This window comes from Microtus pennsylvanicus, chromosome 7 (assembly GCF_037038515.1).
Source record: "Microtus pennsylvanicus isolate mMicPen1 chromosome 7, mMicPen1.hap1, whole genome shotgun sequence".
Classification (NCBI taxonomy): domain Eukaryota; kingdom Metazoa; phylum Chordata; class Mammalia; order Rodentia; family Cricetidae; genus Microtus; species Microtus pennsylvanicus.
Genome location: NC_134585.1, coordinates 91,054,497 through 91,068,288, shown reverse-complemented (window position 1 = coordinate 91,068,288; position 13,792 = coordinate 91,054,497). Strand labels below are relative to the sequence as shown.

General features: G+C 39.7%; 1 protein-coding gene across 1 annotated transcript in view; it reads left to right on the top strand.

Annotated features, from left to right (window-relative positions):
- Window positions 1–11,909, top strand: part of Zgrf1 (zinc finger GRF-type containing 1) — a 53,248-nt gene extending 41,339 nt beyond the window's left edge. Inside the window, exons 19-26 of the mRNA XM_075979169.1 lie at window positions 1,298–1,375; window positions 2,417–2,564; window positions 4,849–4,976; window positions 6,916–7,039; window positions 9,330–9,506; window positions 9,641–9,775; window positions 10,446–10,707; window positions 10,883–11,909. Coding sequence (XP_075835284.1) covers window positions 1,298–1,375; window positions 2,417–2,564; window positions 4,849–4,976; window positions 6,916–7,039; window positions 9,330–9,506; window positions 9,641–9,775; window positions 10,446–10,707; window positions 10,883–11,019 — 1,189 coding nt within the window. The 3' untranslated portion in view covers window positions 11,020–11,909. The remainder of the gene's footprint in view (window positions 1–1,297; window positions 1,376–2,416; window positions 2,565–4,848; window positions 4,977–6,915; window positions 7,040–9,329; window positions 9,507–9,640; window positions 9,776–10,445; window positions 10,708–10,882) is intronic.
- The last annotated feature ends 1,883 nt before the right edge of the window (window positions 11,910–13,792 follow it).

Here is a 13,792-nt window from a genome sequence, read left to right as displayed (position 1 = left end):
CTCCCTTTGTGTGTGTGTGCGTGTGTGTGTGCGTGCGTGTGCGTGTGCGCGTGTGTATATATGTACAGTGCTAGGGATAGAACCTGAGGCTTTGTGCATACGGAGTGAGTGTTCTTCCACTGAACCACACTCACAGCCATTTTAGAAGACTATTTAATACTTGAATCTCTGAAAAGGACCTGAGAAATGTGAACCTGTGAATCTTACGTGTCTCAATTGCACATCGGCTGGGTTCCTCTATTTCTTCACAGTGAAATAGCGTTCTTCTGCGTTGGAACAGGCATTGTCTAGTGTGATAGACAGAATAAGACAAAGGGATTTTGTTTTTCATTTGTTTGTGTTTTAGAAAAAATGAAAGTACACAATACCCTATTACCCTATAGTAGCATCACTCTGAAAATACTGCCCCTCATTATTACAGATTTAATACAAACTTGTATTGAAAAATGACCACTAACTATTTTGGATTGAGAAGTACCTAACTTTTCTCTAAACAGAGGCCTATTAGTTACTTTTCTTCATATGCTGACAAAATTATTTAGAGAGGAAAAGGCTTATCATGTTCACAGTTCCAAGGTGCAGGGACTCCTGGTGGGGAAATCATGGCTGCAAAAGCATGGGGCAGTTGGGCATATGCACCCATACACTGGAAACAAAGTGTGAGGAGGGCAGAGGCTGGGGCTTTACTTCCTTTCTCCTTTTTAATTAATGTGGGACCAAGGAGGGGGTGCCACCCACAGTTAGGGTAGGACTTAAGTTCTGCAGTTGTAATGAAAGACTTAACCTCCAACTGCCTGAGTTAAATATGTTCTGTGAGAGGTCTCTCAACTACATTGCTTTACTTTATTTGAGTATAGATATTTCATATTGAATCTATAGCTCTTAGAACACAGTCCTATGAAATAATAATAATGTACTTGAACATGTTTGTGCACATCTGTATGTCCAGCACTCAGGAGGCTGAGCATTGAGAGTTTAAGGATTGCCTGGGCTATATACTGGTACACTGTCTTTAAAGAAAAGTTCAAAGGGTTGGAGAGATGGCTTAGCAGTTAAGAGCACTGATTCCAAAGGATCCAGGTTCAATTCCCAGCACCCACATGGTAGCTCACAACTGTCTGTAACTCTAGAATCCAGCACTCTCATAAAGATATACATTCAGGCAAAACACTAGTGCATACAAAATAAAAAATAAATTTTATACACACACACACATATATAAGAAAAACCCACATGAAACTGTTTTACATGATGTTTTGTAAGTAAGGAGAATTATTTTTGTCTTATTTTCTTTAAGGCTTCTCAGTCTTGGATTTGAAAAGTTCATCAGAGTTGGGAGTGTTAGGAAGATTGCCAAGCCAATCTTACCGTACAGGTGAGACTGCTAAATCCTAAAAGTTACAGAATATTCTAAGAAGTATGAAAATGGGTCCACCCCTACATCCATCCCATCTGTGATCTGCTGGAGCATTAGAGGCTGGGTGGTGGATGGACCCAGGGCTCCAGGATCTCCAAAACACAGGGCAGCAGTGGGATGTCCAGGAAGAGTCCCAGTGAGGGCTCATCATTGATGGTGCGAGGGCCTCGAACCAGACCAATGATTCTTTGCAATAAACACCTTCATGTAAAAAATGTATGGATAAGGGGGTTTACTGCATGACTCACCGTGTTACATTGCAGCATCCATGATAAGATTTCCCTTTCCCTTCTTCCTTTTTCCCCCTCCTTTTTCTCTTAAATTTTATTTTGATTTTTATTTTTGGGGTGTTGGGGGAGAGAGATGGGTGGGATTGGGAGGCATGATGTGAAAGTCACAAAGAATAAATATGAAGAAAGTTTAAAAAAGGAAATATGAAAATGTTTTTCAACCTGAAATTTGGCCTTTGAGAAAGAGATAGCTTTAATTAGATTAGGAAACCTAAGTAGAAATTCTAACTAGAAAGAGTAAGCCAAAGTAGATGTTGTGGTGCATGCCTTTAATTCTGGGTCTTGGGAGGCAGAAACAGGCGGTTCTCTGTGAGTTCGAAGTCAATATCATCTCCATAGCTAATCCCAGGACAGCTAGGACTAGACAGTGAGATCTTGTTTCAGGAAAGCAAAAACAAGTAAACAAACATAAAAAATCTAATCCACTTTATTCCTTTGGTGTATAAGAGTATATGATGAGAAATGAAATAGGGCCTGGGGAGGTGGCTCAGAGGTTAAGAACTGTGGCTGCTCTTCCAAAGGTCCTGAGTTCAACTGCCAGCAACCACATGGTGGTTCACAACCATCCATAATGAGATCTCATGACCTCTTCTGTCCTGCAGGCATGTATGCAAGCAGAACACTGTGTGCATAATAAATAAATAATCTCTTTTTTAAAAAAAGGAAATAAAATAAACAAGAAATATTCTTTCATGTTATTCAATTTCAGCTTGCATGCTGGCGCAGAAAATGAAAATGAACAATTGAAAGAACTCCATGCATTGATGAAGGAAGAACTGACTGCTATAGAAAGGGTTTATGTGAGAAAAAGTATCGAGCAGCATAAACTGGGGACCAATAGAACTCTGCTGAAGCAGGTGAGGTGAAATTGCATCAGTTCCTTTCTTGATTTGTCTGTTGTGCTCAGATTGATTCTCTTTAGTTGTGGGATGGATGATCTTAGATTCAACAAGTTGTGTGCCTTCTGTGTCCTTACATATCTTACCTACTGCATCTTTTGATTGCTGCAAACATTCTTCAAGTTTGTGGTGAACATCTTACCATGCCTGCAGCATTCTTTATTTTTCCTTTACATAGAAGCCTGAAGACAAAAATTGGAAGCTTTGAATAGGTTCTTGGTGAACTCAGTAAAAACTGTATTCTGGGAGAAAGAAAAAAGTTTTTACTATGGGTGAGATATCAAAGTGCAAATTTGTCTTTGATGTACTCCTAGAAAGCCAGGTCTGTGCCCAAGAATCCAAGTAGCACTCTACTTGCTCCCAGGCATTGGGTGCTAGGTGCCTGGGCTGTAATAAGTATTATCTCCTTGGTGAAGGGTTTTATGAATAGAATAGAAAGATTCAATGGCTTCATCTTATGAAAGTCGTACCTGAGGAACAGGACAATGGGTAAAGAAAAAGGAAAGTCATTGGCTCTCTTGGACCATGTGGATGTTGATCAATTTCTACAAAGAGATTTTGGGAAACCAGCCTATCCAAGACCTTGTCTTGGTCAGCTGTTGCTGAGATCATGCTGCTGAACAACAGGATCTCAGGATAACTATGACTCCATGTCAGCTGCTGTGTCTCAGCTTAGACTGGGAGCCAGGCTTTTTCTTTGTTCAGTTTGCAAACGACCTTGTACTTAAAGCAGCACATGAGAGCAGGCTAGACCTTTAAAGCTTCTGCTCATGTCCTGTTCTCTACATTCTGCCTGCTCTAACTTATCAGGCATGTGTCAGACTACATCAGTGAGGCCAGGAAGCAGCCTCCACCTGCCTCTCTGGTGGGGAGCAGTGCAAGTGTGGTGGGCGTCACAAAAACTTTACAGGGAAAGCAAAGTAGGAAGTAATGACCAGTACATGTTAGATTTGCATTCTAGGAGTTCCCAGGTTACTGTTTTTGTTTTTGTTATGGGGTCTTACTGTGTAGTCCTGGCTGATCTGATTATATTATAATCTCAAAAAATGAATTTTTTAAAGATTTATTTATATATGTATATGTGTATTCAGATGACAAGGGACTACAGTTACAGATGGTTGTGAGCCTCCATGTGGCTGTTGGGAATTGAACTCAGGACCTCTGGAAGAGCAAGCAGCTAGTGCTCTTAACTGCTGAGCCATCGCTCTAGTCCTAAAAAGAAGTAATTTTTTAAAAATAGATCTTCTGTTTATTTGGACTGCTCTCGCTATCAGGCATCATTATACTATAGATAATAGGAAGGGAAATGGATGTGGATATATTCATAGCATTCAAACAATATATATGTGTATAACTCACAGATAATGGATCAATAACAATGTATAATTTTAAAAGTTCATAAATTTTTCTATTGCATATTATATAATTGTTAAATATTAACCTTTCAAGCTTTGTGCCTTGAACTCAATGATGTTTTGATATAATACTTAAGGTTTATATAATTCAGATACACTAACGGGTAAGAAAGTACATTTGAAGTTTCTTTATTTGAGTCAAAGACTCACTGTGTAGCCCAGTCTGCCCTTGAACTTCTGGTCCTCTTGCCTCAACCCCCTGAGTATTGGAATTACAGGCATGTCCTGCTTAGATAGCTACCTATTTAAGTAAACACAGTGCTATAGCATTCAGAAGTTAAGCAAAGGCTGGTTTTGTTAACATATTCTGTGTTCTTTGTGGAAAACATGGATCAGTGTTAATAAAATATGTGTTTTATTAATTCAGGCATACCTGGAAGATAAAGGAAAACATACATCATCCTTGAAGCTTCCTGAACCATTCATGCTTTAATATGTTTCTTATGTTTAATATCAGAGTGAATGTGTTCTTGCTAATGACCTTATGAAGTAGCTTGTTTTCTGTAACACCTACTTTGTATGTGGAGAGTAATGAAAATATAGTAGTAAAATGACAACTGATTTCTTATGAAATCATAGGTTTGGTTAATCATCTGACTTAACCTTCAAGTTCTCCAGTAAATTCTTGATTTACTTTTAAAAGCCATTGGTTAGTGATATTTTTTTGTTTGTCTGGGCATGGTGACTCACAACCATAATCTCAACACTTTGGCGAGAGGCTGAGGTAGGTTTTGAGGCTAAGCATGGGCCACATAGTGCATTGTAAGCTAGCCTGGGCTATCTAGTCTTTGTCTCAAAAGCACATTTTTTTCTTTTTTTAAATAAAGGTTCGAGTTGTTGGCATTACCTGTGCAGCCTGCCCATTCCCCTGCATGAATGACCTTAAATTCCCTGTGGTTGTGCTGGATGAGTGCAGCCAGATGACAGAACCAGCCTCACTCCTTCCTATTGCAAGGTAACCCAAAAGACTTTTCCCAAAACACACACAAGTCAGTTATTTCAGACCTAACAGACCTTGTCAGAATTCTTAGCAATCCAGTTTACTAACATTAGTTTTGTAAATAATAGAGAGAAACTTTTTGAAGTAAATATATTAAAATTTTGTAGACCTATAGTTTAGCCATTGGAATCACACAGTCCTTAAAGCCATAAGAGGATTAGTGCTAGGACCATTATAGGACTTCTCTGTTTGTTAGCTAGATTAGTGGTTCCTAACTCTACTGGGCAGTGTCCTCTGGTTTCCTTTCTCTTGTATGATTTGATGGTTTAGCTTTTGAAAGTATTTTTTAAGCTTATGAAAGAATATATAGAAAAGCACATTGAAAATGAAAATTTTTTCCCCAGAATTTTTTAAAAATGTTTATTATTATGTGTACAGTGTTCTGCCTACATGTATGCCTGCACACCAGAAGAGACACCAGGTCTCTTTAGAGATGGTTGTGAGCCACCATGTGGCTGCTGGGAATTGAACTCAGGACCTCTAGAAGAGCAGCCAGTGCTCTTAACCACTTGCCTTTGCTCCACCCCCGTCTCCAGAAATTTAGGAGTGTGAAATCTAAACATGGTTAATATGATTCCTGGGTTTAATCCCAGTATCATGGAGAATAAAAATAAGGCAACTCTAAGGAAGAGTCCACCACTGTAGGACCTGGAGACTTGCTCAGCCCCCAGTTCATCAGTCGGTAGGACACCAGCTCTTAGGGCTTGCCTGGGACTCTGGAGACTCCCCGGCATTTAGCTTTTCACTGAAATGTCACTGGGCAATCAGGCTGATTTGGTCACTCTCCAGCAACCAGGTGGAGGGTCACTGAGGCCCTGGGTGGAGCACAGAGTAGTAACAGTTCTGCTGTATTCTAAGTAAATTGTGGCCTTCATTTGGTCCTTTAAACAGCCATGTGAGGAGTTTCTCCGTCCAGGAGATAAGAACGTGAAGCAAGGAGAGCCACAGATATGAAAGATAGGGTTGAGATTTGGATACAGGTTTGTCTGTGAACCTAGGACTTTCCCACACTATCTTGCTCTTACTTAGACATTTTGTTCTACAGGCCTTGTTTATCACACTTCTAAAATAGTTGAAGCCAAAGAATTCGATGACAGCTTTAGAGTTCTGGCGTCTTAAAATCACTGTTTCTCAAATGTGTTCTGTGAAACACTAACTCTATGTAGAAGCAAGGGACACCTAATATATTTTATGTGAAAAAAATGTATGTTAAGTGAAAGTGTGTCCGTCCACACGGGTGTGTGTATCAGTGTTCACCCACGTGTATCAGACAGATGTGTATACATGTGAGGCCAGAGTAGACATCTAATGTATTCCTTTGTAGTTCTTCACATTCTTTCCTTTTTTAATTTTAACATTTTATTTTTTTACTCTATTTTATGTGTATGAGTGTTTTGCTCATATGTCTGTGTACATGTGTGACCTGGAGTTGGTGGACAGTTGCTGCCCTGTGGGTGCTAGGAATCAAGCCTTGTCCTCTGCAAGAACAAGTGCTCCTACTCACTGAGCCATCTTTCCAGCTGTCTTCTCCTTATTTTTTGAGGTAGGGTCTCATTGAAGCCACGGCTCACCATTTCAGCTGGTCTGGCAGTGAGTCCCCAGATCCTCCTGTCTCTAAGCCCCCAGTGGATTTATACACTGCTGCTGTCCAGCTTTTATATGAAATGCCAGAAATCAAAGGTCTTAAAGCACTTTTCTACTCCGCCTAACCCAAGATTCTGTGAGGTAACATTTCAAAACCTTTAATATGCCGGCTAGCACCGTTGAACCTTGCTAGCTCTTAGAGCACTTTCTACATTTGAATTCTAAGAACACATTTCAGAAAGAGCAATGACTGATGTCAGTATACCTTTTCTCTTTGCTTAGATTAATTTTCTAAATTGTTCCTTTTTAGGTTTGAGTGTGAAAAGTTAATTCTTGTTGGAGACCCCAAACAGCTGCCTCCTACAATTCAGGGTTCTGATGCAGTTCATGAAAATGGATTGGAACAAACTCTTTTTGATCGGCTTTGCTTAATGGCATGTACTCCTCACTACTTCAAGTTATTGATTGTATACTGTGAGGGTGGGTAAAGGACACAGTACCTTATCCTTGTTCTTAAATAGTTTGTAGTTGGAGGTCTTTGAAAAGTATTCATCTTATAGGCAGTGGAATCCTCTTGTTCTAACATAGCTTTAAATACAGAAGTGTTTCTCTGTGTACGCCACCTTCCATTATCCATGAGTGTGAAGAGGAACAGTGAAGTGACATTTCGTCACAGTACCGAGCAACCACTACCTAGTTCTAATTTTTTCCCCTAATGGAGAAAAAAAAAAAAAGAATTTTCTGTAAATACTTAAATTTTTATTTATTTTTGTTAGCATGTAAAAATGCCTTTCACCTTGACATTTCACTCAAATGTGTTATGGTGGTCGGATGCTTAAAAGAAATCCCACACTCACTCAGAATCGAGAGATAGATAGTTATTCAGGGGTAAACTCACAAATCAGAATCCTCTGCTTGACCGGTTGAATCATGTGATCCAAAAGAGCAGCCAAACAAGGGGAACGACAGAAGGGCCACACGTGTAAATAGTATAAGAGGCCACACCCCAGTAGGCGGGTAAATATAAGCTGTAATACTTCCTACAGCACTCACAGAGCTCCGCCTGCCTATGCCTTCCGAGTGCTGGGATTAAAGAAATGTACCACCACCGCCGAGCTATGTATTTATATTTTTAAATTTATTTATTTATTAAGGAACTTCCAAACTGAATTTTTATAGTTGCCAAATCTCTTTTCACTCCTGCAACATGAGACCAAAGGGTGTCCTCCGCATGCTCACTGGCATTTATCACCATGTGTTTGCTTTCGTGGTTTTAGTTTTGTTTTTGAGATTGTACTTGTTTTTATACACACTGAGTGTTTACCTGCATGTATGTCTGTACACCATGTATGTGCAGTGCCTGCAGGGGCCAGGAAAGGCATTGGGACTGGAGTTAAAGTCGTTAAGCTGCCATGTGGCAGCTGGGGATTGAACATTGCTCTTAACCTTGGCATTGCCTCTCCAGTCCCCTTCATGTCTTTTCTTGATGGTAGTCATCGTGACTGTGAAATGGAATCTCAAAGCAGTTTTAATTTGCATTTCCCCCTTTCCTCCCCCCTCTCTGCTGCAGCCTTGTACCTGGTAACCTCTGGTCTTGTTTCTGAGAAGGCTTCCTTCTGTTCTCTGAGCACTCGGCTCCTGTCCCTAGACACAGCTCTCTTCTCTTGGCATTGCTTGGTTTGTTTTAGTAACACCAGGAAGTTTTTATTTATTTATTATGTATACAATATTCTGTCTATGTGTATGCCTGCAGGCCAGAAGAGGGCACAAGATCCCATTACAGATGGTTGTGAGCCACCATGTGGTTGCTGGGAATTGAACTCAGGACCTTTGGAAGAGCAGGCAATGCTCTTAACCACTGAGCCATCTCTCCAGCCCAGGAAGTTTTTTTTTTAAATTTTTATTTATTTATTATGTATATTCTCAGTATTCTGTCTGCATGTGTGCCTGCAGGCCAGAAGAGGGCACCAGATCTCACTACAGATGGCTGTGAGCCACCATGTGGTTGCTGGGAATTGAACTCAGGACCTTTGGAAGAGCAGGCGGTGCTCTTAACCACTGAGCCATCTCTCCAGCCCCACCAGGAAGTTTTGCAGATAATTTTCTCCAGAAGCTCACTGGAGTGGTGAGACTGGGATGCAAGGGCGCAGTAGTGAGAGCTGGAGCTGCTTTGCATATTCTGATGAAGCAGTGGCTGTACCAAGGAATAAAGTGAACAAACTGTCAGTAACTATCTGTGGTAGCTGTGGTAGCAGGTGTTGACCTAGGGCCTGGTGGATAGTAGGCAACACTGTTGCCTTGGGCAAACACCACAGCCCTCTTTTCACTTGGCATTTTGAGACAGTGTCTAAGTTGGCTTAGAACTTCTTGTTTAGTCCAGATAGAGCTTGCACTTGTGATCTACTTGCCTTAGCCTCCCTAGAGCTGAGATCACAGGCGTGTATACTAGGCCTGCCTAATGTTAGAAGACCTTAACTACTAGACCAAACTCCAGGAGATTATAAAAGCACAATGTTGGCTTACTCTGCATTTTTGGTTTTATAGTCTGTGAACATACTTTATAATTTGTTTTAAAATATTTTATCTGTAGTCTGTTCTCTCATTGTTGTGATTTATCTAAGAACATGATGTAACATTAAAAACTTCTAAATATGATTTCTTTTTCTCTAGAGAAAAGAAAATACTGTCTTTTAATTTTTGTTTTCCCCCATCTAAATTTCTTAGGGTCACAAACCCATTCTGCTGAGAACCCAATACCGCTGTCACCCGGTCATCAGTGCCATAGCTAACGATCTGTTTTATGAAGGAAACCTCGTGAATGGCGTTTCAGAGACAGAGAGGAGCCCTGTACTGGAGTGGCTGCCCACGCTGTGTTTCTATAATGTTACCGGAGCAGAGCAGGTGAATGACATCAGTGTTGATGGGAATCACTACTTAATTTCTGGTTTAATTTTATTGTTGTTGTTTGCCTGGTTTCACTGAGTCTTCCTGTGGCCTTTCTGGGAAGATAATTTGAGATCTGTTTCTTACTTCAGGTTGAAAGAGAAAACAGCTTTCAAAATGTGGCAGAAGCTGCTTTTACACTCAAGTTAATCCAATCACTGATTGCGAGTGGAATAGCGGGCTCCATGATTGGGGTGATAACATTATACAAATCACAAATGTACAAGGTATGTGCTGCATAGGGTGATATTTGTCACATGTTAAGCATCATATTCTATAATATTTGGTTTTACGTTTGTAGTAGTTCACTTTGGTCCCTGAGACCTTTGGGACTGTCATGTGTATACTTACAAAAGAACATTCTGATGTATTTTCCTGGCCTGGATTTTTTCTGCATAACTCAATGTAAACCTAACAAGGTTTAATTAAATTCACTTTACAGCTGTTGGGACAAAATGCAAATAAACAGATTAGAGGAAGAAATGTGGTGTATGCTTTGTGTCTGGGGACAGATGGAATTGAGACTCTGTTTTTCAAAATGTTCCTGCATTATTATATTTCATCAGTAAATTAAGGATGTACAAAAGAGCTAGTTACTTCTAAGTAGATTTTTATAATCTTCTTTCTCTTAGTATTTTTCTTTTTCATTATCAGCTTCTTATCAGTTCAAATTATCATATACAAATAAAATCCATGCAATAGGTTAATCATCACTCGGTTATGCTTCATAAATAAAAATAATGTCATTTTTAATTTTAGAGGCTTTTAACCTAAATCCTCATGAGTTATAAGAAAGATGTTCCTGAATTAGTTTGCTTCAAATGGTTGTGTTGACCAGTTTGGGGACTAGGTTCTTCATAATCTCTGTACTTTATGAGTCTGCTCCTTTCTCTGCAGATTTGCCATTTACTGAGCGCTGTGGACGCCGGCTATCCTGATGTTAAAGCTGTGCAGGTGTCCACAGTGGATGCCTTTCAGGGCGCTGAGAAGGAGATCATTATTCTGTCCTGCGTGAGGACGAGACAAGTAGGGTTCATCGACTCAGAAAAGCGAATGAATGTTGCGTTGACCAGAGGAAGGAGGCATTTGTTGATTGTGGGAAGCTTATCCTGTTTGAGGAAAAATCACCTATGGGGGCGTGTGATCCAACACTGTGAAGGTAAAATAAAAATGTACTTATTTCAAGCATTTTTAATCAAAACTGACTTTGTGGGCTTAATTCCTGGGTGGTTTATGAGGAAAAGCTGGGGCCCATGTCCCTTGGGAGATGCCTGAGGGGACAATAACATGGAAGCCCCTGTAAAGAACAGTTCTTATGTTCTGTATCTCTTCAGGAAGGGAAGATGGATTGCAACATGCAAGCCAGTGTGAACCACAGCTGGACCATCTTCTTAAAGATTATTTTGAAAAACAAGCAGAAGAAAAACAGAAGAAAAAGGAAAAAGAAAAATCTAAAGATAAATCTCATTAACAAAACCCACAACAACAAAAAACATGGCCAGGAGTATTGGTATTGTAAATTCAGAATTGTTTTATACTGTATATTTTTAATATTTTTCTTTACTGTAAAGCCTCTGATACAAAAAAGTTGCATTATTTAAACACCATGCTGAATAAGTGCATGTAAGAATTTGTTCTTTAAAAAGGGCTGCATTTTATATTAAGACAGGCAGATGTTTGTGTGACAGGCAGATGTCTTGTTTGTGAAAGAAACCAATTTTAAAAAGGTCAGAAAACCATTCCTGAGAATATCAGTATGCATAAACAATGTACAGTAGTATCTAAAGTTCATGTGCTCCAGTCCAGACCACTAGCAGACTCTTCTGAACTTGAAATACGTGAATTGTTCCACCACTTAAGAACTAAAACAATTCGCAATAAAAACTTAAAAAAACAACATGCAACAGAGAAGGTGGGCACAGCACTATACTGCATAGATACTTCTCCAGGGGATGGACAGGATGGGCCACCCTTAGCGCTCTTCAAGTCTCCCCTTGTGTGTTTATTTGCACAGTACTTACTGGTATATAGGTGGAATAAATGGATAAAACCCTTTTTATTTTAAAGCTAACATATTCTCCTTACAGAAAAATATGCAAAATACAGAAGCTATGTGAAAGAAAAGAAAGTTACTTAGAAATTCACTATTCACTAATCATTAACAAATTGCTTTAGTCTTTCTATATTTATAGTCACTCTATAAATATATACATATAAGTATCAAACCACTTGAGTCCACATGATTCTTGGCATTGTTCATAAAGGAATATATTGATATCCAGATGGAAAAAATGGCAAAGTCTTGATCATAATTGATATCATTGTGTTTATTTATAGCAAATAAAACATTTTAGTGACTGGTCTGAGTCATTCAGTGTTTATTTAAGAATTATTTTAGAATTTAGAATACAGAAAAATGTTTCTTTGAATTTCTTAAATTTCCTTATAATAAAAACTTACCAGTCTAGGGCCGGCAGGATGGTGCAGTGGGTGGAAGCACTGTGCACCCAGCTTCACAAGCTGAGTTCAGTCCTGGATCCCCTACTTGGTACACGGCAGGGAGAGCTGACTCCTGCAGGTTGTCCTCTGACCACACATGTGCCGTGACCCACAGGGCCCATTCTCACACAGATACTAAATAAATTAATGTAATAAAAATGGTAACTGGTTTGTTTATATTAAAAAATAACTGTCCCTATGAATCTCTTATGTGAAAGGAAAAGTAAATCCATCCACACTTGCGGTAGAGCAACAGCTGCTCTTTTTCATTTGTGTGGGTGGGTGTGTACCCCTGCTCTCGCATATGTGTGCACGTGTGAGTGGGTCAGGTGACATGTGTCTGCTGTCACCCCTACATTAAGGTTCCCCTGAACCTACAGCTCATGGTTTTTTGGCTAGATTGGCAAACAGCAAACCCCTTTAATTCTCCTACTACTCTTGGTCTCTCTCAGTTCTGGAGTGACGGACATGGGAGGTCACACGCAACCTGTCATGTAGGTGGTGGTACCCAAATTCTGGTCTTCATTGTTGCTCAGCAAGTGTTTTTACCGACTGAGCCATCTCCAACCCAGGAGTTATTCTTTTTAAGTGCTTGTCCACTTGTGAAGTAAAAGACTCCCCACATGTCTTTACAATGCATAAGGAATATTTGAGTATATCTAGCAAAATTATCTAAAATTGACAGAGAAATTAACAAGCATTTCAAGAATGGCACAGACTAAACAAACACATGACCACCAAGCCAGCACTGCAGAACATAATAAAGGAATCCCACACAGAAGAAGAAAGTCGCAATCATGAGAGTACAGAAAAGAATAAAGTTCAGGAGAGGAACAAGAGGAGCAAAAACAAAATAAACCCAAATTAGTGAAGAATCAATTGTGTTCAACTCAGAGAACTCTAATACTACTAAGGAAACAGACAATAAAGACAATCAGTAATTGAAGCAAACAGGAAAACAACAAAAGTACAACAACCAGTCAGCCCCTCTCAGTAGCGCAAAATGTAAACTGCCATTAAAAAGGCCTAACCATTGGGCTGAAAAACACCTCTTAGGAGGCCTTACCCTCTGACGAGTAGAGGGGGTAAAGGAGTAAGGGACAGGAGAAAGGGAGGAGGGGGAACTGGGGTTGGTATATAAAATGAGAAAAATTAAGTAAAATAAGAAAGAAAAGAAAAGCATCTCTCTGGCAGGCATGCTGAGAGAGCACCAAATGATGGGAGTTGGTGCACCAAAGTTATGACTAACTCTGGTGAGGTGACCTCAGGCAGAACCATAAAAGAATGTCGTTGCATGTTACTGACGGGAGCAATTCATCCTGAAGATATAATAATGGTGTACTCAGGTTCACAAACATAACAGCCACTCCTACTTATAAATGGCAGGTCTGTCCAGGTAAGTAATGGTGGGCAACTTCAACTTCAGTATCCCATTCTTATCAATCCAATTAGTCCATGTAAGACAAACTCATAGGCAGGAACCACGTGATCATCTCAATAGAGACAAAGGGGTGTTGGTTTTTGTTTTGTTTTGTTTTGTTTTGAGACATGGTTTCTCTGTATAGTCTTGACTGTCCTGGAACTCACTGTGTAACCTGGCTGGCATTGAACTCGGAGATCCACCTGCCTCTGCCTCCCAAGTGTTGGGATTAAAAGTGTGCGCCACTAATCCAGCCTTATGTTTGCACTTTAATCTGTTATAATGCTTGAAATTTTAGTTACAACAATAACCCAATAAAAAGACA